This window comes from Canis lupus, chromosome 4 (genome assembly GCF_003254725.2).
Source record: "Canis lupus dingo isolate Sandy chromosome 4, ASM325472v2, whole genome shotgun sequence".
In the NCBI taxonomy this organism is placed as follows: Eukaryota; Metazoa; Chordata; class Mammalia; order Carnivora; family Canidae; genus Canis; species Canis lupus.
Window position 1 is genome coordinate 8,758,516 of NC_064246.1, and position 26,616 is coordinate 8,785,131.

The 26,616-nt window shown below is 45.8% G+C and overlaps 1 protein-coding gene and 1 long non-coding RNA gene across 4 annotated transcripts in view; one reads left to right on the plus strand and one right to left on the minus strand.

Moving 5' to 3' along the window:
* Window positions 1-7,011: 7,011 nt before the first annotated feature.
* On the plus strand, window positions 7,012-8,231 carry LOC118354581 (uncharacterized). The gene is made up of 2 exons (XR_004815374.2): window positions 7,012-7,531; window positions 7,917-8,231. It is a non-coding gene; the product is annotated as an uncharacterized LOC118354581 (long non-coding RNA).
* Window positions 8,232-26,616, minus strand: part of COG2 (component of oligomeric golgi complex 2) — a 51,399-nt gene continuing 33,014 nt past the window's right edge. The window contains exons 9-18 of one of the 3 annotated variants that reach the window (XM_025448470.3): window positions 25,452-25,578; window positions 23,388-23,527; window positions 18,856-18,917; window positions 16,750-16,901; window positions 15,002-15,199; window positions 14,050-14,122; window positions 13,618-13,757; window positions 11,922-12,061; window positions 10,463-10,646; window positions 8,232-8,925 (exon numbers count right to left, since the gene is read on the minus strand). In XM_025448470.3, the coding sequence (XP_025304255.1) occupies window positions 8,830-8,925; window positions 10,463-10,646; window positions 11,922-12,061; window positions 13,618-13,757; window positions 14,050-14,122; window positions 15,002-15,199; window positions 16,750-16,901; window positions 18,856-18,917; window positions 23,388-23,527; window positions 25,452-25,578 (1,312 nt within the window). In that variant the 3' untranslated portion in view covers window positions 8,232-8,829. Of the gene's footprint in view, window positions 8,926-8,981; window positions 9,212-10,462; window positions 10,647-11,921; window positions 12,062-13,617; window positions 13,761-14,049; window positions 14,123-15,001; window positions 15,200-16,749; window positions 16,902-18,855; window positions 18,918-23,387; window positions 23,528-25,451; window positions 25,579-26,616 lie in introns of those variants that run through there. The other 2 variants (XM_025448469.3, XM_049108939.1) reach the window with 2 other exon arrangements.

Here is a 26,616-nt window from a genome sequence, read left to right on the forward strand (position 1 = left end):
CTTGGGAAAAAAAAAGAAAAGAAAAATTCTTGGGGCACCTGGGTGGCTCAGTCGGTTGAGAGTCGGCCTGAGGCTCAGGTCATGATCCTGGGGTCCTGGGATCAAACCCGGAGTCCGGCTCCCTGCTCAGCAGGAAGTCTGCTTCTTCCTCTCCCTCTACCCCTCCGCATCGCTCGTGCTTACTCTAATAAATAAAATCTTAAAAAAGGAAAAGAAAAAAATCCTTTCACTTAGCAGCAAAATAAAAACATACACATGCAGGTCCATTCTAGGGCTTTGAGCCATATTTTGGGTGGAATTCCCAAGGGAGGTGTGGGCTGGTACTTAGCCATCATTTGGAGAAGCTTTATGTGATGCTTTCTTCTGGACACTTCTATCTCTAAATGGCAGGTGGGTGCATGGGGGAGGCCCCATCCCCCCCACACACACACATACACACACTTGCAGCTGGCAAGGATCGAGGAGGACAGGCACTTCCTCCTTTCCAGGGACACAGGGTCAGACCACTGCTTCCATTGTGCCCAGGTAGTGGAAGATAAAGAAATCCTCTCTGTCGAGTGCCTCTGCCTGCTGTCCTCTGGGGAGATTAGACCCCCACCATCTAAACTCAGGCAGAGAGTGAGGAGGAGGTGGATGCCCAGCAGCCCCACGCCGTTGACAGTGAAGATGTTTCCTGATGTACACACAGCACTTTCTCTCATTCCCTCCGGAGATGCTGAGATAACCAGGCAGGCCCACTGGCAAGGAGGCGCACGGCAGCCAGAGAAGCATCCAGGGGTGAGAGTGGGGATGACCGTTCCAAAGTTGAACCAGTTCTTTGCTATGCGGTCTCAGTGGTGTGAGCAAAAGCATCTGTGTCCTGTTTGCATGACGACTGTGCTGCCCACTTGTGCCCAGGCCTTGCCCGCCCGTCTGCTGGGCACTGTGGCCACAGTCCAGAGGGGACTGAGAGTGCTGTGAGGACGAGAGGCAGGCCTGCTCCTCAGTGTCCCCCTCATGTTCCCAAGCACCTGGCTAGTGTGGAACACACCTCCCTGCTCTCATGTGAGGGGGATAGCTGGGCCAGGCACAGGAGAGGCAGCATGGCGGTGTTCAGGAGTTGGGTTCCAAACACTGACAAGCAGAGCAGGAAGCCCACATCCAACACTTACTGCGACCTGGGGCAGGTGACTTCCCCTCCCTGGGCTTCCCCGCACTTCTGCGTAAAGTGAGAAATACCTGAACAAATAAATGAATAAAAACCACCGCCATGTCAATGGCAGTCAGTCCACAAAAAAGTCATGACCTCTACCTTGTCTGGAGTCCTGTTCCATAAACACACAGCAGGAGAAGGATCCCTCCCAGAGCCTCCAGAGGGAGCACTGCCTGGCCAACACTTTGATTTTGGCTGGTGAGATCCATCTTTGACTTCTGGCCTCAGAACTGAAAGAGAATCAATTTGTGTTGTTGTAAGCCACTACACTTGTGGTAACACATGACAGCAGCAGAAGGAAACACAGGCCAGCCTTGGCGTGCACTCAAGCGTGTGTCCTAAGGGCACCGCTGGGGGACCTTCAAGGCTGCTCCCTCCACATTCCAGGCTCCCCTTTGGGATGGTCTTCAAGGAGGAGTGCTCCCCCCTATCCATTAAAGAGGCCCACTGACCATACAGGGACCTGGCTGGCACCTGGGGAGCAGAGGTGAAATGTCCCAGGGAAAGCTCTGGGAAGGGCCTCAGGTTTGCAAACCCTTTGGGGTCCAGGCAGCACCCATCCCTGTCTTTAAAGCTGCAGGTGAAGCATTTTGCTGGGAATCATTTCAGTTCCTGGCAACCTCTACCCTCTTTCCTCAGATCAGGCTCTGCTTGGTCTGGCCACAGGGGAGGCCCCAGATACATGTCACACAGATATGGATGGATGCTTGGAAGTTCTAATGTATTCAGCTGGCTGCCTCCCTCCAGCCAGTGAATGAGCCGGAGCAAGGGGTGCATATTCCCCACAAACCCCTAGACCTCGCAGGATGTCGGCCTGAGTGGTGTCAAATCCCGGAAAGATAAATACATCACAGCACCTGTGCTTTACTTGGTCACTTTGAAGAGGCAGCAATCCAGATGTCCTGAGCCCTCCCCGCCACGTGGTAATGAACTATGGGTGCTGATGAGGGTCCCCCTCTTCGCGGATGGCAGGGAGTCTGTTCCCCCAGCAGCCCCGACCCTGCTGGCCTGGCCCTGGTTTCACTTGGGTAGTTTGCCTTCTATCACGCTCTGCACCCCTGGATCCCTTTTCCTTCAGAGGCCCAGTGTGGGGCAGAAGCTGGCTCCCAAACCCTGTCTGGTTTGGGCTTTTGGGAACGGCTACTAGATGCCAAGTCTCTGGGGAGAAGTGGAAGTTTAGGAAGCAGCGTGTTAGAGATGCAGAGCCTTGGGCCCCACCCAGGCCCCACAGTCAGCATCTGCCTTTTCCCAGGGAGCCCGAAAATGCACATTGGACTTTAGGGTTAGGGCCAGCAGGGAAGCCCCCTTCCCAGCACAGGCTTCTGGAAGAGCCGGGGGGGGGGGGGGGCGGTGGGGGGGTGGGGGGGGGTGCCACGACCAGTAGCGCCACCTCTTGGATTCCCTTCCTTGGGTGGAGGACACATCTTCGATCAGAACTCTGTGACAGCTTCTGTAATTCCTAAATCAACTGCAGACGAGAAGTGGTCCATATATATGTGCACTATGGGTTCAGAGCTATTCCTGAGACCCTCCGGCTCGTCCTTCCCCACATAGGACGGATGTTTGGGAGGTGCTGACCGAGTGCCAGCAGGGAGCCTGAGGCACCACCACTGACTCATCCTGATTTGTGGACCGTGGTCTTGAGGTCTCCCACAGTGATGTGAGACAGCCTTGCAACCAGGGGATGAGAACTTTGGTGTCCTTCGCCAGTTGTCCAGAAAGCAACTGGCAGCGGACTAGTGCACGTCTCCCGCTGAGCAGGCTGCTGGGCCTCGGCAGGCAGTTGCTAGGAGTACGATGTTGCTAACCGACCCGCTGCTGCTCTGTGTCCTCCAGCTCTTTCATAAATGGCAAGTGGGTCAGGATGTTACCAGGATACAAAATACGAACATTTCCCAGATTACTCAACACAAACATATTAATTCTGGGGGTCTGTTCCTCTTAAACCATTCTTCACTAACTTCTAAGTCTTCTTGGAGTTGCCAAGTGCTTCTCCCATAGACAAGGGCATGACTCAGCAGCTCAGATCACCTCCAGCCTGGGCATGTGCGGGACCCACAGTGATTCAGGTGCTGGGGGTGCTTCCCGTGGCCCACTGAGGAAACACCGCAGATCCCAAGTCTTTACTGAGTTTAGAAAACTCAATGATTTTTGTTTGCTATTCACTTGGCAGCCAGCCCCAACCTGAACAGACATGAGGCCGCGTTACATGATCCTTATGTTACACAAGTTTGTGGAAGTGTGAAGAGTCCTCCATTTGCTGCAGAAAGATGTTTGATTACGAGGTGCTGTTCCAGAACCCCCGGGTGACCACATGGTACCCAGGACAGAAACCACGTTACCTTTCTAAAGTCTGAAAAATTCTGATCTCTGAAACATGTCCTGAAGGTTTTGGACAGATTTTGGATTTGAATATTACCCCATGTGATTTTTTTTTCTAGCAGAATTTATTTTTTTACAGCAGTTTTAGGCTTACAGCAAAATTGAGCAGAAAGTACAGAGTTTCCATAATACTAATAGATGAGAGTTTTGATGCCCTAAAAGTCCTGTGTCCCACCTATTCATCCCCCACAACTCTTGGCACCACTGATCCTTTTACTATCTCCATAGTTTTGCCTTTTCCAGAATGTTGCACATTTAGGACCCTTCAGTATGCTGTCTTTTCAGATTGGCTTCTTTCTCTTAGCAATATGCATTTAAGGCTCCGTATCTTTTCATCACTCGATAGCTCATTTCTCTTCAGCACCCAATGACATTCCATGGTCTGGATGGGCCACCATTTCATATATCCATTCACATACTGAAGGACAACTTGGTTGCTTCCAATTTCTTTCTTTTTTTTTTTTTTTTTTGTAATTATGAAATAAAAGCTTCTGTAAACATCTATGTGCAGGCTTTTGTGTGGACACTGGTTTGGCATGTGATTTTGTTAAAGACTTTATTTATTTGAAAGAGACACAGAGAGAGCACCAGCAGCGGGAGGGGCAGAGGCAGAGGCAGAGGGAAAGGGAGAAGACAATTCCATGCTGAGCAGGGAGCCCGACGTGGAACTCATTCTCAGGACCCGGGGATCACAACCTGAGTCAGGCAGATGCTCAACCACTGAGCCACCCAGGCGCCCCCACGTGATTTTTAAAGCTGCAGAATGAGCAGATGTTCAGGGCACCCCTGAGAGACTCTCGAACACAATGAGCTGAACGTCAGTGGCCCATCACTTCGGGGGGCGGGGCCCGCGGCCTACCCCGAGCATGCAGGTTACTCCACACTTCTGTCCAGTTACCTTACAAGCTACCCTCTGAGGCTTGTTTTTAAGCTTTGCTAAGTGGGTGGGACCAGTCTGTGGTTTAGGCTAACCTGGTGCCCCTCCCCCCTCCCGAGGCCACAGCCTTCTGAGGACCTCCCCTGTGGCCCATCAGGGCCCTTCCGTTCTGGCCGGTGGGCACACACCATTCCCAGCCCCTCGAGCTCTGAGGATCGTCCTACTTACTCCTCTCTGGGGACCCACACCAGCGGCTCCTCAGCACCCAGCTCACGGAGTGAGCCCTGCTCCCCTCCACTCGCTGCCCCCCAAGGTCTGGCCTCCTCAGCACCCTCAACGCCAATCTCTCTCCAGCCAGAGTCACCAGGCTCCGGGTGTTCCTATGCCGGCCTGGAGGCCATCCACACGGGGCTGTTTCCCTTCTCTCCGGGATCCTCCACTGCTGTGGTCCTGTGTCCACACCGCGGCCTTGTTCAGCTGTTCAAGGTGGGAGAGTGACTCAGGTCCTTGTTACGGCCTCCAGCTGGGTCGTTCACCCATCGAAACACCACCTCAGCGGTGACTGACACCCTCTAGTTCCATGGTAATGAGAGCTGGGACAAGAGGAGAATCCCGAATGTTCTGAGACTCGGCGGGAGGGTGAGTGCTAAGGCTCAGCGGAACCCGGCCGTGCCCGGAGCGGCGGGAAGGGAGCCTGTGACCAACACGACGCCCGGCCACCAGTTCAGGGAGGCGCCCAGCGCCTGGAACGTTGGCACAGGTCAGTGCTGGTGTCTCCTTTGGAGCTGCTGACCCAGGGGGAGGGAAGGGGGAGGAGTGGGCAGACAGGGAGAGGCCTGCTCTCTCCCACAGCGAGGAGCCCTGGTCTAGGATGGCTAGCAGCAGGGGGGGGGGGGGGGAAGGGGGGTGTGGGGCGGGAAGGAGAGGTCTCTCTTGGGTATTAGAATCCCAGGTACCTAGAAAATAAATGGGGCCTTCAGAGAAGAAACCACCCACAGACCTTGCTTAAGAAGCTACCATTCACTCAACATCTGCCATGAACCATATCTTGAGTCCAGGAACATGAACCTGAGCGGGAAGGTCTCCGCAATCTCAGTGGCAGGGTCACAATCTGCCCACAATTGTGCCACCAGGGCTGCTGCTGGCCTGAAGGCACCCGAGGTCCTGAGGTCCTGCAGTCCTGCCTGCTGTAGCCCACCAGGAGAGGCCTGAGGACATGGGGGCAGCATTTTCCACAGGCACCTTTGTGGCTGAGCAGTTCTCATACGGCAACTCCACGTAGTAGGTCCAGGGAGCTGCAAAGAATTACTAGTGAAGACTCCCAGCAGATCGAGGTGTATATCTAAAGCAGCTGCAAAATCTACCTTCCTCTCTTCTTCCTGGACACAAAGCTAGACCAATTTCCAGTCCCTGTGTGGCTGAGCTCCAGATACTGGAGTGTGTGAAGTGTGGTGTCCTCTCCCCGGCAGGGCCACAACCACTCCCCGGCGTGGCCCTTCATGTGCTTTTCCTTTGGCTGCAGCAGAGGGCAAGGACTGAATGGTGGCCTCCAAAATGATATGCCCACATCCGAACCCCCCAGAACCTGTGCATGGAGACCTTACTTGGCTAAAAGACCTTTGCAAACACAACAAAGTTAGGGATCTCATGATGAGACCCTCCGGGATTGAGCAGGTCCTAAATCCAATGACAGTGTTCTTGTAAAAGACTAGAGAGCAGACACAGAAGACAGAGGGCCACATGAAGGTGGAGGCAGAGATGGACTGGTGCTGTGAGCCAAGGGACATCTGGAAACATGTGAGGTGGCAAAGAGCCCTCAGAGGACGCATGGCCCCATCGACACGCTCATTTGGACATCTACCTCAGAATTCTGAGCAAACAGAATTCTGTCGTTTTGAGCCACCACATTTGTGGTAACGTGTTACAACAGCCATAGGGAACCCACATAGGAAGGCACCCTCTGAACGCGGAAGTCGTAGGATGGAGGTGGCAGCTTGCAGGCAGCCTGGGTCCCCAAGTGACTGCGTGGAGCACCCACTCGCACACTGCCTCCTGGCGCCACATTACTCTTGGGCTGAGATGCCTTTTGATTCTTATATTCTAAAGTAAAAAAATCATTATAGTTTTACTATAAAAATGTATTGCTTCATCTCTAACTTTGTTCAATTATGATTCTTCAAGGCAAAGCTAACAAAACACACACTAAATGAAGGAGATGGTCTGGGGAAGCCAGAAGTGTTGTAGAACCTTTTGTTTTTTATTAAAGATTGTTTCTTCAGTCTAGAAATAGGGATCAGGGCCCCACGTGTGTAGCTTTGCGGAAACAAGCCCAGAACACAGTGTTACTGAGCCCAGGCCAAGCCTGGGGCCCCGACCCTGGACTATCAGCCTCCCTGTACCGATGTTCTTACTACGGAGGAAGAACTACCTGTTGGCAAGCAAACTGGACTTGGAACAATCTTGCCTGGGTTTAAATTTGGCTTGTTAGTTATCTAACTTTTTAATTTCTATTTCCTCATCTGCATAATGGGGATAATGTGGAGTTGGAAGGACTAATACACTGTATCCCTGCCAACCACATGTGGGGACAAAGGAGAAAGGCAAAGCAGTCCGGGACCAGGCTGGAGGGAGGTGCTCAGCCACGTGGCTATCCAGCAGACCGTCAGCCTGGTAGGGCTGGGTCTCTGCTCCCGCAACACCCCACTGGGCACGGTGGGAGGTCAGCGCTGCCCACAAGGGCCTGTTGACACTCGGAGGCTAGTGTAGGGGAGGCCACCGTGGCAGCTCACAGATTCCGCTGAGCTGCAGGCTCACCTGCTGTACCTCTTTGGCTCCCTTGGGTGCGAGCAGCTTCAAGGAAGCACAACTTCCACAGGCCCCCCCTGTCCTGAACTTGGCGTCTAGAGGAAGCAAGAAACAAAGGTGGGTGCCAGTTTATCTCCACTGGTTCCAGGTTGGCCTTGCTCTCTCACTTCACGCCTGGCTTTCCTTCCCGACCGCTCCTTGCTGCCTCAAGGCCCAGCACCATGCAGAGGCAACGCCCACAAAGACAAGACGGCTGAGCCGGCTCCCGCAGCCAGGTGAGTTCCGACCCTGATGTTGAGTCCTTTCTGCTCTCTCACCCACAGGGCTGGGTCTGACCAGGCTGCCAACATGGTCTGCTTAGAGGCCAATCCAGTCGGGGCAGGGCGCTCCCTGCTGAGGCCAGGCACGCGCGCTCTCCACAGGGTGCAGGCACAGGCCCTGAACAGAGGGGAAGCCACACTGCCCATGGGCTGGAAGACATGTGGCCGGGAGCTCCTGCTGCTGCTCTTGTCGCTTCTACTGGGGTTCCTCCTGTGCTCCCTATTTCTGCAGCTCTGCTTCATCACTGCACTAAAAAAAAAAAAAAAAAAAAATTGCTGCTAGCTCCCAGATCTTCTTTCTTAATTGCCTATTGCTTATCCCATTCCTTTCTCTCTCCAGAACTGATCTTTGAACAGAGGAGACGCTGAGCTGTAACGAAACACAAGCAGAGGAAGCGCGCCTGCCTCTGTGGGGTCGGTCAGCAGCAGCCCACCTCGTGCTCCTACCTCTTCCCAAAATTCCTGCAGCTGTTACCTCCTGACACGCATGGGTCTGTGGCCTTGTCACCTCCCACACCTGCAGGAGGTTTTCCCAGGCAGGCCCCACCACAAGCGGTGTGGGAGGCAGGTGCCCTCAAGGAGACACACCTCACAGGGCACCTGGGAGGAGCACCATTTAACTTGCACTGGATCCACAAATAAAAATTGCACACACTTTTGGCAGACACTTTTTTTATTCAGGAAATACATCTTCCCTACTGGTTCCAGCCGCTGCCAGGAATGATGATGTGATGGGAAGCACTCTCACTGAACACCCAGTGGGAGAACGGAGGAGCAGCATTGCTTCCTGCCTTTTAGAGTGTCACCTCACACAGCAGGGCCCAGCAGAGGAGGGGCTGAGGGGAGCGAGCCACCTGTTGCGGTCACCCCTGCAGGCAGGTGCTTCCCATGGCAGGGTCAGTGGGCCAACTTTCCATAGTCAGACATCTTATTTCCTCTAATCGTATTTTAAGAAATCGGCTCTTCCACGCTAAGATTTACAATAAAAATAAAATAATTTGCTCTGTAAACTATAGTAGAAAGTTAAGTGTCTTAAAAACTATCTTCCATACAACGGAAAAAGGCTTCTGTGTTCTGTTCTGGGTGAAAGGAGACCCAGGTGTGCGGAGAGAAGCCGCATTGGCATGTTGCTGGAGACATGTGGAAGCACTTCTTGGCCTCAGAGGCTTGGAAAGAGGACGGAGCCACCTTCTTCCCTTCAGGCTTGCCGTCCAGCTTTCCTCTCCCTGTGGGCTCTTCCAAGATGCTCACGGCTATTCTGCAGTTGCCTGGTCCTTGGCGGCGGCAACCAGCTCTGCCAGGGCCGGGAAGCTCTTTATGTCCTTTGTTGCCAGGCCCATCTTTTGTATCTGCAAAGGCCACGAAAGTGAATAAAAGCACTGTGGTCTCAGCTGAATACGAACAAAAGGCCCTTATGAAGAACACAAGAATAACTACCACCCCCACCCTCCAAGAAATCAGAAAAAGGCAGCTCCCCAAAGAATGGCAGAGTATTTTTTCCCTTCACAGCAAAGGATTTACTCATTATAAAGCTTCACTTTTTTGGGTTAAAGTTAGCATTCTATGAAGCCAGCATGTTCATTTATCTAAGTCCATCAAATCAGGCTTACCCAGGGTAAGAGCCTCTTTTGTGAACTGGAAAAGAAAATTCACACAAAAAGAATAATAAAGTAAACTATTTGTTAAGCAGAGAGTTTTTCCAAAAAGCAATGGCCTGCGCTTTTACTTTCTTCACATGCCATCAACAACCTTTTCTCAGAATCTGATGAATTGCGGACGTTGTGGCAGAGAACCAGAGTGAATTACTGAGGCAACCGAGTTGTGGCATCCCATGTTCCCACTGTTGTTAACAACGGCAACAAACCCCACACACTCACAGGAAAATCTGGGAAAATCTACACCAAGTACTTCACATCTGTGGGCATGTTGACGCTCATCTGGGGACCAGGACCACAGGGTACCATTTCTTTTCATCCCCCTGCTTCCACCCACCCCGCCTGTGTCTGGTTTCTTTGTTTCTCATTTTGCTGTAGCAAGCTGTCTTGTTTGTAAAAAAGACTGTAAGTTTCCCTTGTGAAATAAAGAAATGGAGCAATGGATTCCTGCCGGGATGTATCTGTAAATTCACCTCAAAGCAGCAAATGTGGATCTCCAGTGACGACCCTGATATGCAAGTCCTCAGTGAGCTAGAAAACCAAGCATCTCCTGAGGGAGCTTTTAGGATCTCACTTCTTTTCCTCTAGCAAAGGAAATTTCCTGGAGGACCCATGCCATACAGCGAATGTGAACAGCTTAGAAAGCCAGCTTATCAAGAGCAACAAGTTTCACAGTCCTTAAGCAAGTCACCTCTGTATGAGCAGAGGCCCTGTCCAGAACCTATACTTGCCTCCTAAGTAGCACTATATTCAGGAACGTTCATCTACCTGCCATGACTCTAAAACCTGAGAAAACCCAGCCAGGGAAACAAAGAAGTCAGGCTCAGACAATTCCTTAAGGGCTGCAGTGAGAAACCCACGAGCTAATGCATTTCTAGTTATTCTAACCGCCTGATTAGGTCTCAGACACTTTCCGGTCAGTGGACAAAAAGGACACCATCTTCTGTGAGCCCATACTACAGCGGGCTTTGTGAACATGAGGGCCCGTGAGCCAAGCAGATGTCAGCTGCACCAAAGACCAGTTCATCAGACCTCAACTGTCAATTTACAGTGTTGGGTACACACCCATATCTCTTTCAAGTCTGGGGCCCTGACCCTTCTTCCAGCTCTGGGAGTGGACGCCCCCCACCCTGCTCGGCAGCACGTGTGGGCTCAGAACAGCCACCAGGAGATGGCTGGGCCCGTAGAACTTGCGTCAGATACACGGGGCTGATGATGGCTCGGGGCTTACCTGCTCTCCCAAGTACTCCACATCTAAGGCCAACTGCAGCCTGATTTTGTCATCATCACTCATGCCACCACCACTAGGACCGACGGGATTGGTGGGAGTGCTTTTTCTGGCTTGTTTCAGCCTTTTCAGGCTCTCCTCCATCTTCCTCACTGAGCTCAGAACGTCTGACACAGTTTCGTAGTACCTGGAGCATAAGACACACCCACTGGTAAGACGGAGGAGTCTGTGTGCATCCCCAAACAGATGAACTGGCTTTGTGGACCAAAGCAAGAGATTTTTAAGACAAAATTCATTTCCACTTAAAAAATCAGCCATGGTACATTTATCAATGTTTCTTAGGACTGAAAAAAACCCAGAGTCTTGACTCTCTACCACTGCATTCCCTCAGAACTGAAGAAATATGTATATGGACTCTCTGTACAATTTTACTCCCAAACACTAAGAGGAAATCGTGGGCCAAACTGTCTTTCCTACTTGAAGGGTGAGCAGCTGGAGCTCATTCCCCAAGTGCAAGCAACAGATTCATTTAGAATCAGTCCTAGGAATGGCTCATCTTTTAAGGAATGGAAGCATTTCAAAATTTTAAATAAAACTAATTTCCTTCACAATAATCTTAATAAAATTTGCAAATTATAAATGAGTTGCATTTCAAAACTTAGTTTACAAGCTGGTTACTTGGCACTTGGAATATATTTGCCTACAAAAACAACACTGTAACTCATGGTTCTGTTCTAAATTAACCCACAAATGTCACTTAATTCAGAAACAATTGAAATAAATCAAATATTATTGCAAAATAATTATACAAAATTCAATAATAAAACTGAATAATATACTCGGACATAACTCAATGCTGGCATTTGGAGAAGAGTTGATTAAATGAGAAATAAGGAGACATTCAAACACGGAGATGCTGAAGACCTCCTTATGTTTTCAAGGGTTGCAGGGTTTTAGGCACTGAACATTTATCCATTGTAATGATACTTCAGAAAATATGTTTTCTTTTCCTAGACTGCAGTGGCCTCACCAGTAGGAGTCTTTCATTATCTGGAGTGATCAGACCCATTTTCGACTGACACAGCTGAGGAGAGAAAGAATCCTCAAGGAAAAACGATGCCTGGACTTGAAGTAAGAGGCCTGCATGAAGTGTATAATGGACAGCAAAACCCAGGCCTGCCCAGGGTAGTGCAGGACCTGTGTGAGACCCAGGGAAGCTGGGAGGCGGTTTAGGTGGAGGCAGGTGGCCCAAAGCGCTCTGGGTGCAGGAGGAGTGAAGCGAGCACAGCTCAGCCATCAACACAGACAGAAGTATTAAGCACCTGTACCTGACTCACCCAGTGACACACTGACTTGATGTGCTCACCACCCCGTCAACATGCAATCCCCTGGTGGCCTCAGTGGTCTCTGACTCAGGGATCTTCTAAGAAAGTCTGGAATAGCCTACTTCTAAGGTACTCACTTATGAGTGCTCTCAGAAAGTGCGCCTTCTAGCCACTGCTGAATTATTGCCTGTTTGAGCTTATCCTTGTGCCCACTCTGAAGTTGGTAAAATGGCTTCAGAGCACTGTCCACATAAGAGGAGGCTGTTGTTGGCACCTCCTGGAATAATGATGGTAGAGGTTAAAAAAACATAAAGAAAAAAAAAAAAGGAGAATAAGTTACTCAAAACTTCAAAGAGATGCTAGTGATGTATCAGTTTTGAGACATGTACAAACGTCATTCCCTCCCCAGAATAACACTAATGTCTATAGAAAAATACCTGGAGAACAGGAGGGGGCCAAGAAGAGTAAAGCGAGGGGAAATCATATTTAGAGCAGAGCCAGAAAGAGGAAGAGAGAGAAAGAGGGAACAAGCACCTAAGTGTGTACACAGAGGAGGAGGGTTGTGCTTGACTTGGTGCATTTCCAACGAGCTCCCACCAGGTGGACTGACCGACCAGCAAGGATCTAGGGCAAGTAATTGGACTTTTCTTAGTTTAAGTTTCTTTGTCTGCAAACAAGGACACTGGCATTCACTTTATAGAACAAATGAGAGTATCTGACCCCCAAGCACCTGGTAAATATATTAACATCATATACAACAGACAGGAAAAGCTGGTGGCTTAGTAAAAGAATATTAACGAATTTGGGAATATAAAGTAGGTCTCTCTCTCCCACTTTGACATGGGAGTTTCAGGTCAGATCAGAAAGGAAAAATCGGGTGACAAAGTACTCTTGCTGGAAGTGGTAAGCCTATTGCACACGCAGATTTTAAAAGGAAAAAAGGAGTAGCCACAAAGGAGACTTGCTGAAGCTCAGTTCAGCCCTCAAGTGCCTCCAGGACACCGAGTCAGACAGGCAGAGTAACATAAACAGGGAAGATGCCAACGTTGAGGCTGCCCTAAAACAGGGACGTACACAGGAACTCCAGAGAGACTCCAGAAAAGCACAATGTCCTGGGAATTTTCACAGTTCTTGGAAATAATTTTAGTAGTAAAGTGCCTAACATCCAACACTACAATTGAGGAAAAAAAGAAAATTCGATGGAAAATTAAATGACATGTGGCAAGAAGGAAATGAGCATAGAGATGCCTGAAACTGAGAGCTCAGGAGAGGAAACTAAACCACTGGTCAAAATGAAGTCCCCAAATCACCATTCTATAAGATGTGACAACAGGAGAATTCGACCTTGAACATCAGTGTGCATGCACACTTTTTTGAAGTCTTATAAATGCTTTTCATACTCTTAATGTAGCTTTTCAAATCTTATCAAGTTAAAGAACAGGAGAAGGTAGGTACGTGCTAGGGCACTATGAAGGGAACAAGGTAAATTCCATTTTTTTTCAAATATAAGCTACAAAAACCAAGAGGGTATAAAGGAATTAAAAATATTTTATTAAAATGCTTTCTTCTGAAATTACTCTCTTTCCCTAAGGCCAAAGGAATCCAAACAAGTCAGTACTGTCTGAGTCCAATTCCGAAAGCAGCTGACCATCTACCCGGGGGGGGGGGGGTCCCCTTCTCAAATATTCTCTGGATGAGGCTGAGCAGGTCTGCCTCTGGGCAGTGCTGCCCCTGGGCACCCATCTCTGTATCTTGATCTGCCACTACCCCCTTGGTGGCTCTCCTACTATGTATTTCCCCACTTCAAAATTATTTTCAGGGAGTGGTGCTGACCTTATTGGTCCTTCGGTAAAGCCTGGGAACCTCCAGGGCACTTTTCAGGTAACTGAAACAAGACTCACTTAAGTCTTGGATGATCCTGTTACTTAAGGCAGGAACACAGGCAGACAGAGACGTCTGAGAGTCCTCCAGGGCTGCTGTTGAGACATATAGATTCAATTTAACCACTTACTCAGGCCTAGATGTGAATCTTATTTTAGACAGCGTCATAGTAGTTAGAGAGTGTACGACAGTAAGTCAAATCAAATCATGAGAATTAAACAAAATATCTCATTTAGAGAAGTTAAAATCACAGAACAGAATACAGATACAACCAAGAATTTACAACTAGAGAAGAAAATGGCATATACATCCTACAGTCTCTGAAGTTTTATTTTAAATTATTTCTTAATCAAAGATTTGCTGAGTCTAAACATTCATTTTTACCTGAGATAGAAGAAAAATTCTTAAAGCCAATCATTTCAAGTTTTGGCTTGATTGTTTCCAAGAGTTCTGGAAGCTGAAATAAATATGCACTTTATATATTCAGTTACTTCTTATAAATCAAAGGAAGAGGCAATTCTATTTGCATCTATAAACTCTAAAATATTGTTAATGAATGCTGAAACTAGACTCAGGACTTTCTGTCATTTTCATCAGAAGAAAATAAAACTCTTTACACTTTCATGATCACAGAATCCAACAACACAGGAAAAGCAGTCCACAGCTATAAGCAGACCCAGGGAATTAGCAGAAGCATTTTCTATTCTGTGGGTCACCCCAGTACCAAAAACAGCTTACAAGGAAGATCAGATTTTGCTCAAAATATATTATTTGTTCAAGTGCCACAATATATTTAAACCGGAGGAAAGGAGAGTTATGTATCAGGGCACTCAAACACAAATTTAATCCACAAAGCCCTCTTCATTAATGATAAAGGCCCTCAATATGGACCCCTATCTAGGGAAAACAGAGGGGGAAATTTTAACAGTTCAGCACTTTCAAAGTACAGCTGAAGATGAAATGTTACCAGGAAATAAGTGGTCAAGTGCGGGAGAAGCAATTAAACTCCAGCCCATTAGCAATCATGCCTGCACAGAGAAAGTGGAGCTAATGGACAGATGGTGCGTGGCTCCCCCAGAGCTAATGACAGCGCCACTGAAAAGGAAGCAGAGGCCCCAGGGTCACACAGGACGAGACTAGACTGATAAGCAAGGAGGCAGAGAGCCCACCTGTGGGAGAGACACTTTGAAGGACAGATGAACATGTCTCCCCAGGTACCCCTGGGTCCCATGATGCTAAGCCCCGTGAAGCCAAATGGTGTCAGGTCTTTGCACATACGGCCTCCTGTGGGAGCACTGAAGCTAGCAGCTGGAATTCTGCCAGGACATGGGCCTACCTGCTCCTGAAGCTTGTCCAGGTCTGCTACCACATACACAAGTTGCGTACTGGAAATGGAGACCACAGGCTTTGTTTCCGAAGGGCCACTTCCTTGGTCTTCACCATTTCCTTGGGTAACGGAAGGGTCTTTGCTACCAGTTACCAAAGGCTTTTTAATATCCTTGGTACTTTCATTAGAGATGGGCCTGAGTAAAAGCTGAAAAACCATTTCAATGATTATTTTTCCACTAGCAACATCTCTGAGCTTTTATTTTTGTGGGTCAACAACTCACCTAAAGTGACAGCTATCTACAAAGTACTCAGTACAAGTTCACCAGTGAAAGCACAACAAGGAGAAACAAGGTCAAACTACATACAACCTCAAGTATGCTTATCCTTAAACCTGTGTCTAATTTCTGATAAAAAACATAACAGGTAAAAATAAAATAGGTCCCTAAATGGAACGAAAATTAATTTCTGGAATATCAAACCTCATTATGCTTCAAATACTACAAACAAAAGTGACTCACATCATGTATTGTTACAAGGGAAAAACCAGAGAGAGATACTCTGGCATCAAGAAAAAAATGAAATAACAAATATTCGAAGCAAAGTAACTTATTAAGAACACATGAAGCGGCCAACTTGGGCCTAACTGAAGAACTGCACCAAGGCCCGTTGTGTCCCTGGAACTGACTACACAGTGCTCTTCAGAAACAGCTTGAAGGATGGGTTGTCTGCTAAGACCCTTTTGAGCAGAGGAAGGCAAAAGAGAAAAAGAAAACTAGCTTCCACAGAGCTTCCAGGATCTGCCAGGCACTTCTGTCAACAATTTGTTGGTCAACAAGTATCTCTTTACTCCTCACAACCACACAGAGAAGCTGCTTTCCCATTTTACAGATGAAGAATTTGGGACTCCTAGAGCTAATTGTCCCAACATCACAAAATATAAAAGTGGCAGAACCTGGGTTTGATTCTGACTGAAGCCTGTGCTCCTTCCATTAGAACATGCAGCAGGATGACGACGTGCTTGTCGCCTACTCCAGCTGAGATGGCATTCCCTCCCAAAGATGAGGCTTCTTCATGTTGTCCTTCCTGAGAGCTAACACACGCCTATCTTCATACTCCTCACATACACTTAACAGGCTGCTTATCTGTCTCACTGGAGACAGTCCAGGAGGCAGGGCCTCTCTGAGGCCAAGACACAGGTGCAGGGCCTGCTTGCGTGCTCAGTGCTGGCCTGTAGGAACACTTTATGGACAATACCTTATCTTTACAGGTGTGTGCAAATCTAATACAATCAACTACTTGACAAAGAGAAAAGTAGGCTGTTTTGAAATGAAGAGAAGGTTAATTAATTTTCCTATCTTTTAATCTCCATGATCACATGATTTTTTAAAACTTCCAAATACAATTAAAATGTATTTTTTATTCCTACTCACTTTCATTAAAATGAGCATCTTTGTTTTAATATGGAGGCACCTCAAAAATTCTGGCCTTGAGAAGGGAACAAGAGCTTGTCAGTGCAGCACCTTCCCATAAAAGGAAGCACTGACTATGTGATAATTAACACCCATAAAAGGCAATGGTGCTGAGACAAAAAAGGAAACAAACATGGCTGCAAACTTGAGAAAGGAGCCCACTCTTGTCCTCCAGATCAACCTCTCGTGACAACACGGCCTTGTAAAATCTTAGCACACCTAGTGTTAAGGTGTCTGGAATTCCCAACAGCGTTGAATGCATAAGAGCTGCTGGGCCAGCCCTCACCTCACTGACAAACATGGAGTACCGAGCCAAAATCTGCAGCGTGAGCCTCCAGAGACGATGCGCCAGCGCTGGCAAGAACATCTCATCTGACCAACACTTCTGCAGGCTGCTCCATGTCCGGTGAGAAGCCAAAAGGCAAAACGAACTGCCGGCTAGAGAGGAAAAGAGGCATGTAAAGAATCACAGGCAATTCAAGGCTTAATTCTAATATTTTCAATGTGTAATTCCGGACTGAAGAAGTGGCCATAATCCATGCTATCATATCTTTCATGACAATGCGTTTTCTAATTTTATACAATTCCCCTTCCCAGGTGTTTGAGAAATATTAAACATACACAGCATTCAAAATAATTTGTTAATGGGTATTTTATACCAAATCAATAAACACAATCAGGAGTGACAGTCACTAAAAAAAAAAAAAAAAAAAAGGAGTGACAGTCACCTGCAAAGGTTTCGACTTTAGTTTTGAATGTGTCCTATTTTGTTTGTCTATTCTTGTGTTCCTCTACCTGAACACACTATTTATGTACAGGAAGTCAATTATATATGACCATGTTTCGCAAAGACACATGGGAACAAACTTTGAGGCTAAGACAGTGCAGTCCAGGCTGACTTAGCCACACAGAAACGAACCGAAGTTTCAACAGAGCAGCCTAGAGACCTATGTAGCTACAGAAATAGACATAGAGCATGTAAGAGGCCACCGGACATTAGATTAATGAGGCTATTAAGGAAAGCAAGCATGTCTGGAACCCACCCAAACCACTGTCACCTGCCCAATATCCCAGGATGGGGGCTGAGGACCCTGGAGGCCTGGGGCAGGAACCCCAGTTGTGAATCATCCCCCAGGAGGGAAGGGCCATCCTTTTTTTTTTTTTTAATTTTTTTAATAATAAATTTATTTTTTATTGGTGTTCAATTTGCCAACATACAGAATAACACCCAGTGCTCATCCCGTCAAGTGCCCCCCTCAGTGCCCGTCACCCATTCACCCCCACCCCCCGCCCTCCTCCCCTTCCACCACCCCTAGTTGGTTTCCCAGAGTTAGGAGTCTTTATGTTCTGTCTCTCTTTCTGATATTTCCTACCCATTTCTTCTCCCTTCCCTTCTATTCCCTTTCACTATTATTTATATTGGGAAGGGCCATACTGATCCTTTACCTCAGCCTGCGAGGAAAGCAGATAGAAGCCAGTTTGCTATACAGAGAGCTGATCACCTGGGGGGGGGGGGGGTCCCCTTCACATGTTATTATATTCAGAAACAAAAATGAGGTCTGCTTCCTATGTTTTTAAAGCATTTTTAAAAATTTTAATTCCAGTGTAGTTAACACAGTTAACACACTATTGTGTTAGTTTCAGGTGTACAATATAATGAATTCAACAATTCTGAACATTACTCAGTGCTCATCATGATACATGTCCTCTTAATCCTCACCACCTATTTCCCCCTCCCCCCACCGACCTCCCCTCTGGTGACCATCAGTTTGCTCTATATAGTTAAGAGTGTTTCTTGGTTTGTCTTTTTCTTCTCTTTGCTCGTTTTATTTCTTAAATTACATATGTGAGTGAGATCATATGGTATCTGTTTTTCTCTGACTTATTTAGCATAATACTCTCTAGCTCTATTCATGTCCTTGAAATGGCAAGATTTCATTCTTTTTTTACAGCTGAAATAATATCTCATTATTTTACCATGTTTATTTATTTATTTATAAAATTTTTATTTATTTATGATAGTCACACACACACACAGAGAGAGAGAGAGGCGGAGACATAGGCAGAGGGAGAAGCAGGCTCCATGCACCGGGAGCCCGACGTGGGATTCGATCCAGGGTCTCCAGGATCGTGCCCTGGGCCAAAGGCAGGTGCCAAACCACTGCACCACCCAGGGATCCCTATTTTATCATGTTTATAAAGAAGTTCTATAAACAAAAAAAAAAATTTGATTTCTTTTAGCCTCTTTAAAAAAAAAAAAGAGGTTGAGTTACGCCTTGAAGGTCTAGCCTACTGCCTGACAGGACAAGGGGCATGTACCCTCAGAATGTGAAGGTCTAGGTGACTGGCTGAGCTTCACTCACTCTCTGAGGAATCACTTTCAGGAAGTTACCTGGAGCATCCTCCAGTACATCTGTAAGTGCTGCTTCTAAGGATCCTGCGATTTCTCTAAACCTGAAATAGAAACAGCACAGATTATGGTTTATGCAGCTGCTAAATGCCTTTCCCTGCCCATTCTCCCACCTTCCTGAGGACCAGGATCACCTCCACCCACTTGTCCCTCAGCCTGACGCTCTTAACGATGCCCAACCAGCCCCAGAATGCCTATTCTCCCAAACATCTTTTTTAACTAAACTAGGAATACATTTTTCTTGATTCAGCCACTATTACATAGGGCTTCTCTATTATTTCCAGCTGAGTGGAATCACAACTAACCCCACATGTTTCAAACTAAACAAGCTGCCCATGTAAGCCTCCATCAAGAAGCTGTGCCTGGCAAGTCCTAGCTGGCTGGACTCATGCCATCACCTCACAGCCACAAGATGGTATTTATCTCCAATCCATTTCGATTTGCACAATCCCAGGAAAGGACACGTCCCCAAACTAAGGAACAGGAAGGCTGTATTCCGTGTCTTTGCAAACTAGAGAAAAGCCACTGCAAATAGCCCATTAACACTATAACAGCTTGCTGCTCACATGCTTCCTATTTCTACTGAGCCCCTCATGCTGTCCAGCACCTACCCTGCTGGCACTGCCACCCAGCATCTGCATCACTGCTCTGTGGGTCAGTTTCTTGTGTTGGACTGCCAGGCATCACAACATCCCATCACAGACTTGTTTTAATAACTGATGTGGGCACATGTTTAGGACTTTGTGACATGAAAAGTGTGTGTATTTCTTAAATGAGCTGCTCATGTGGCAATCTATTTCCCAACTACATACCTTCCCCCGTCGCATCTTTCCCAGCACACTCCTATCACCAGCTAGTTCCTTTGCTAGCAACACATTCTGACATGCACTCAAGATTAATTTACCTAATTGAGCATTCTGGATTTTTATAGTATATGTGTGCTTTTTAGAAGTGGTTCAGAGATGGAGCTTAAGGAAACTTTCTGAAGGGGGAAAAGAACAGTACGTTAAAGAGCGGCAGCCATGCCTTCCACAAATGTGCAACACAGCACAAAGCCCAGGAGCCCAAGGCCGCCCTACACTGTTAGAGCTAGCCCGGTTCCTAGAGCTTCCTGTAGCCTACACAGACAGAAACTGCCTAAGGAAGCCCACAGAAGGCTCGCCTCCCCAAGCTGCTGGCGACAGGCACAGGGGGAACAAGGGAGAGGCAGAAAGGTGGGGTGAGAAGGGACCCTGGGAGGCTAACCGAGAATGGCAACAAGAGGGGTGGTGACCCTGTGCCCAGTGAAGAGAAGGGGGAAGAGGTGCTCTGAAGATGGGAGAACACACCAGCCCCAGGTCTCAGCCTCGGGCCCCTCACACCACCACTTTTTCCAAAACCTATACAAACTACAGACAGTAAGCTCCAACAGGGAAAAGGCCTGAGAGCTAACCTGGCACTGTTGATGGCTGGGAAAACCTGGAAGCAAGCTACATGGCCCCAAGTAAGGAAATGGTTACAAAACGTGTGGCACATTCATCCTAGAATGTGGTATGAGAAGAAGTTGGCTTGAAGCTGCCCAGCAATAAGAACAAATATAAATAATTTAGTGGTGAGTAAAGACACAGGACACAAAATTATGTGTATGTTTATGCTGACAATGAGAACACACACGTGAGAAGGTACCAGAACCAAAGGTGACAGGATCCCTGGTATCTCACTGCCTTCACACAGCCCTTTGCCTGTGTGACCAAGTGGGAAGACTCTTGACAGTGTAACTGCCCAGGTCACTTGACAGAGCTGTGCCTCCCCAGCCAGAAGCCCAGCACCAGCACCTCATGCAGCTTTGCAGAGCAGTTAGCTGCCAGGATTGAAGTGATAGGTTACAGGTCATCTTGCAAAACAGCAAAAAGTGAGAGGTTAGTTTGGTGGAACCTGAGAAGCCATGCCATGGTTTGCCCATGCACATGTGATGCCATTCTGCTCTCACCAGGGTATTTGTAACAAGGACAAATCCCAAATAAAACAACTCTAAATGCTTAAATTTGGGTTTGGGGAAGGTCTCTAAACCTCTTCCTCCATGCATGCTACAGGTCTGCAAGCCTCCAAAAGTGCTCCTATAAAAATCAATACGGCAATGAGAATTTCCTTCTGCTCAGTGGTATATCAGAAATGTTGCAGGGCACATCTCTACTTTGTACACACACATACTTGAAGGCAAAGGGTAATAAGCACATCAATGCTGTTGACTCCACATAATTAAGGAGAAAATATGCTATGTTTGGCATGTACCAAACACAGTACATACTGTGAACATTCTGGGAGTATATAATATTCTAATAAGATTTTAATTAAAGGACGTAAACCTTAACCTTTGGGATTTAAGAGACTAACACCTGTTTCTAGGTAGCCACTGACACACAATTTGACACCATTTTGTACACATTTGCATTCGTTTTCATCTTATGAGAAACTGAGTCCTGAAGCTACTTTCCAATATGCCTATAAAGAGGAGTGAAATGAAGACCCAGCAGGGTCTCAGGAACAGTGTGGGGGTACAAGTATGCTCCAGAAGGTGCTGGATGGGAGTGCTGCCCTTTTTCCTAAGACAGTGGGGATGTAGGCCTACAGTCAGACCAGAAGCATAAACCTGTTCTCAAGGGTGCAATATGAATATTTCTCCCTATAAATATGTCAAAGCATACCACCCCACTGGCTTTTAGCTTCCTTTACATGACCCTGAAGTGATTTCGGTAACAATACAACTCTGACCCTAGTCATGTTTGTAGAACTTTTTGTCATCCCTCAGAGTAAACAATTCAATACCTGGTAAAAATCAACAGAACTGTCCTACAAAGTATTACCTGAATTTATTTTTTAAATGGAAAAACAAACATTGAATACAAGTTCCACACTTCGTAACTCAAACGTCATTTTTGAAAATTTCACAAATTTTAAAACACTTTACAGACAAAAGTTAACCAATCCCTTGGAATGCTTAATGTTTCTGATGAAGGTAAAAAATCTCTCAGGGAACTGGCTGACTTTCAACATACTTTAAGGCCCAGTTGCCAGCCCCATGAGAACCAGCCAAGGCGAGGCTGTGCTGTCACTGTGGGGCCTGGCTGGCCAAAACAGGCCCCTGGAGCTCCATGAGGGCAGGCCCAGGAGGCAGGGTGACAGGACAAGATTGCCAAGCGTGGGGTCATGGGATTGGGGGGGCGGGTAACAAGAGGAGTCTGGAGGCAGCAGAGAGGCCTATATAGCATGATGGTACTGGGCACCTAAAGCATGCTAACTCTAAACGTGGACTAAAATGCAGACATGTCTTCTCCACTGCGTCTTATACTGTGACATAATGCTTCACTATTTTTAGTTCTGCTCCTGAATCAAAAGGCTTCTTGCCCTGGCTTGATCTTGATTATCTTCTAAAAACTACTTCCAGTGCAGCCTGCGAATACCTTAGATGAACAGATCCTTAATTTCCTACTCAGAGACAAGCTACGTGGTGATATGACCTCGGGAAATTAAGCATAAAACACAGTATGGTATGAGAAAGGGCATCTCACTAACGTTCTGATAACTGTGATTTCATTATCAGAGGATGATTACATACATTCTCAATCATGGCAAGCAATTATAATCAAGGTACCTAATCCTTAATATATTTCCCTCTCTCTAATTCTCCCTCAGAACTCTAGGGAAAAGGACTGCATCATAACGAATCACTCAGTGATTTAAAGAAAAAGCCTGTGACTCTTTATGGATCATTCTATCTAAAACACTCTAGCTAATGTCATTCTGTGAAGGAACTTACCTCATTCAAAGACTGTATAAAAATGCCTATTCTCATCTATTTTTCTAGTGGAACATACACTGCTAGGATTTTATCCTAAATTTCCCTGATAGTTTTTAGGAGCACTTATTTACATACATGATATCATCGTGACATCTGTTAGAAGCATCATCATTTTCCAGAACAGAGATAACAAATGTCAGATTATAAAGGAAAGCCAAAAATAACTAGGATTCTCATAAACTGATTGATGGAACAAAATACAAAGTACACTTAAGGCTGTGCTTCTCCCCACTCTCTCTAAGGGAAAGAACTGTCCAGGGAAGCCAACAACAGATTGGGCTGGGTCCACTGTTTGACAGAGGGGTGTGCTGAGAAGGGGCAAGGGGAGAGTATGCTACTCCAGAGCCCCTCCTGTCTACCTCTGCGTGATGGATAAGGGCATTCAAGGCATGTATGTGGAGTTGGGGGACAGGGGATGGAGTTGGGGGCAGATGGAGCTGGGCCCAGAATCCACCTTAAATCCAAGGCTGGTGTTCTCGGCCCCCTAATTACCAAATTCTTTCTTGTCGTGCAAGCCAGAACTTTGGCAATCGAAACACTTCTTACATGTTTCCCCTTTACATTTTGCTTCCAAGAACAGTATAATGATCTCAAAGGAAGGGCTGTTAAGTGGGGCAACAGCCTGCCAGTATTCAAATTCCTTTTCAGCAGGTAGGGGGAGGAATAAATTACTGACCTTATTTGAAAATAAACAGGTAAGTTCCACTTATTATTGAAGCTGTGATAGGCAGGATGTGCTCTTAATCTTCTAACACTGGCCTGTGATCCACACTGCCGTTCAAATGCTCTTACAAAATCCATACTTATGGTGTATTTCTAAAATAAGAACAAACAGGTGGAATTTTTATTGTAAGCCAACTAACCAGAGATGAGAACCTACTGGAAAAACTATCATCAAGATAAAGGAGGTGAACACTGTGACTCAGTTTCAGAGCTGACAGGGACCTGAAGAGAGCTTTCTTTGCAGGTCCTGACCTGAAGACCAGGTAATGCCCAAAGTGGCTCAATGACACGCTCAAGGTGACATGCTCAAGGTCTTACATGGGCAAGCCCACCTGGAAACCCAGTGCTCTGTGAATGACGGCTCTCATATTCTAGGGCAACCCTAACCTAGTCCATTGGAATTGGTAGAGACCATAAATTAAGTATTGCTCCAACAGGAGTAGAAAATTTTTAAAAGGAAAGAATCATCCAGGTGAGCAATCACATCATTTCTGTAGACGAGACAGCATGGAAGTTGACAGGGGGTGCTCACGATGCCATGGAGAGCAGCAGCTGAACCCTACTTAGCATTCAGCACCTGTGCGTGTGCTTACAACGGTCTTATTTAATTTAGCCCACAAAACTACCCTACTGGGTAATAACTGTTATTATCTTAAAAATGAAGTTTCCTCTTCTGTTTAAGCTCAGAGAAAATTTGCCCAAAGAAATAAAGGGCACAGAACCATGAGTGGTCAGCAGAGCAAAACCACAGATATTGTAAATGCACCTTCCTCTGCAGGTACTCTAGACCCCAAGCGCCCAGGCTCTAAGGAGAACATTTGTGGACTTTCCATATACTTCTTAATTAAGAGGACTCAATTCTGGCTTACCAAACCATTCACCTAAATATGCTGAAGTCTGTGCTTAGGCCAGAATTGTAGTGTACTCAGCACTACACATTTTTAATTTCTTTCAATTGGTCCGAGCAACACTTAAATAGAATCCCCTGAGTGTGGTCTAAATGTACGGAGTTGAGGCAAAGGTATTATTCATCTGTCTGGGATCAAACTATATATACCTCTGCAGATGATGGGATGCTAAAGGAATACAAAACTATTTCTCTCTTCACAAGAAGCCTGTTACAGTAATGCTGAAAGCCTTTTTTGAAAGAAACTGACAAATGCCATGTTTGCTGGAAATATACCTACCAACATTCAGTCCTGGTTTAGAATTCTAAAGTCAAAATTCTATGAGAAAGTGTCATTTCTGAGCTGAAACATCACCTAAGCCTAACGTGATCAGTACTATTCCCTAAAGCACAGCAAAACACAAAGGGTCTTAAAACGCTTGTGCTTAAGACCACTATTTCATTCTGCTTATAGTATCTATTTTTAAAAGCCCTATTTTAAAAATCACAAAAATTGCTATAACACAAATTACTGAAAACAATACCAAGTGATCATATTGTTCAACATACTGCAGCATCACACAATTAGTTAAGAAAAGAGGTTAGTGGGATTTCTGGAAAAATAAAGCTCCAAATTTGTTGTCTTACCTGTTTTTGAAGTCCATCAGGCCCCAGGCTCATCACACTTACTGTCTGCCTCTCTACACTTTAAAAACTAAATAGAATTTTACAATCCAATCAATATGCTTAGTTTTCCTTAAAATTAATACAGTACATACAGATCTGCAAATCTAATTTTTCATGGAAAACTGTGACAAGACTGGCTTTTAATGGTCTTTAGGATCTTTTTTAAAAAGTGAGAAAATAATTTTTTTAAAAGTGAGAAAAATAATGCACATATCTCATAATTGTTTAGACTGAATTTTACTATACATTCTCAAATTAAAATATTTATTCCCAAAAGTGCCAGAGACTATTACTTGAATGAAACAATTTTTAAGTAAATGCTCACTCACGAACCTAAATTTTTATTTTTAATAAACCACTAAACCAAGACTGTGCAGAAAACATGATTAGGCTCAAGCCTCTGGTTATTATCTTCAAGAATCAAGATGATGGAGGAAAAGGTACCTCATGAAATGCATCAGGATTCCCAGGATTAAAAAGAGAAGGCAACTTTTCTTCTAATCCTCGTACTATTTCTGGCCAGACAGAGTTCACCAAAAAATCATACCCAGGAACAGTATTGCCTTTTTCACTGTAAGACAAGAGCAAAATTTCAATCAGATACACTGTGCTCTTCTATTTAAAAAGGGTAAAATTAAAAATAAATAAATAAATAAATAAATAAATAAATAAATAAATAAATAAATAAATAAATAAAAATAAAAAGGGTAAAATTCTATCTGTGGTGTTTTTACTAAAAGTTCCTCAGTCTAAAACTTATTTTGACCTTTAAAAAAAAACTCTCTTTGTCAATTAACTTGTTCATAGCCTCACACTTCTATTTGACTCCTTGATCCCAGTCTCTCCTTGAAGCTGATATGTCCTCTGTATCCTGACTCCTCTATTTATCACACAGGAGAGCAAGCTGGTATCAAGGTTAAGGCAAAACTACCACATCAAATTGCCTTGGCACGATTCCCCTCCTAATTAGGCCACCATACTTAACACTCTATCTTGGAAAAGTAGTAGTTCAATAACACAAGAAAAGCAACCTTTGCACCCAATCTTAATATTAGTAAGCCATAAAACATTGTAAATTATGTTAATTTATCAATTACTAGGAGCTTTGTGAAGATGATGCTATCTCCAAGATCACCTTCAGTTCTAAAATTCTAGTACTGCTCTGTGTAAAATTTTGATCATAAATCTTGATACAAAAAACTTGTTACATTAATGGTTTGTTGTGTGTCCATGCTTTATTTTGCATTTTTTAGCAAAAGACTGGGCTTTGGATTTCTAATTCACAACTCAGATGAGAGGCAACACTGAGATAAAGCATCCACTCAGGAGCTCATCTTTAGATAGAGATGATAGGATACAGATCATAGGATCATCATACGGGTTAACATTTGTAAAGCATTTAGGCTAGGGCCTGGCATACAGTAAGTGCTATGTTAGTGATGTTTATATACATTAAGTAAATAAGTAAGACAGATTCCTTAAGTTTCTCCTGAATTTAAAGACACATAAGTATCTTTGAGGCAAATGTCCCCTCAATTACAACCCATTCTGATTGTTGTATGTTGCATAATATGCTCTATTTTAAGATAATTTTCTTTAACGATGGTCA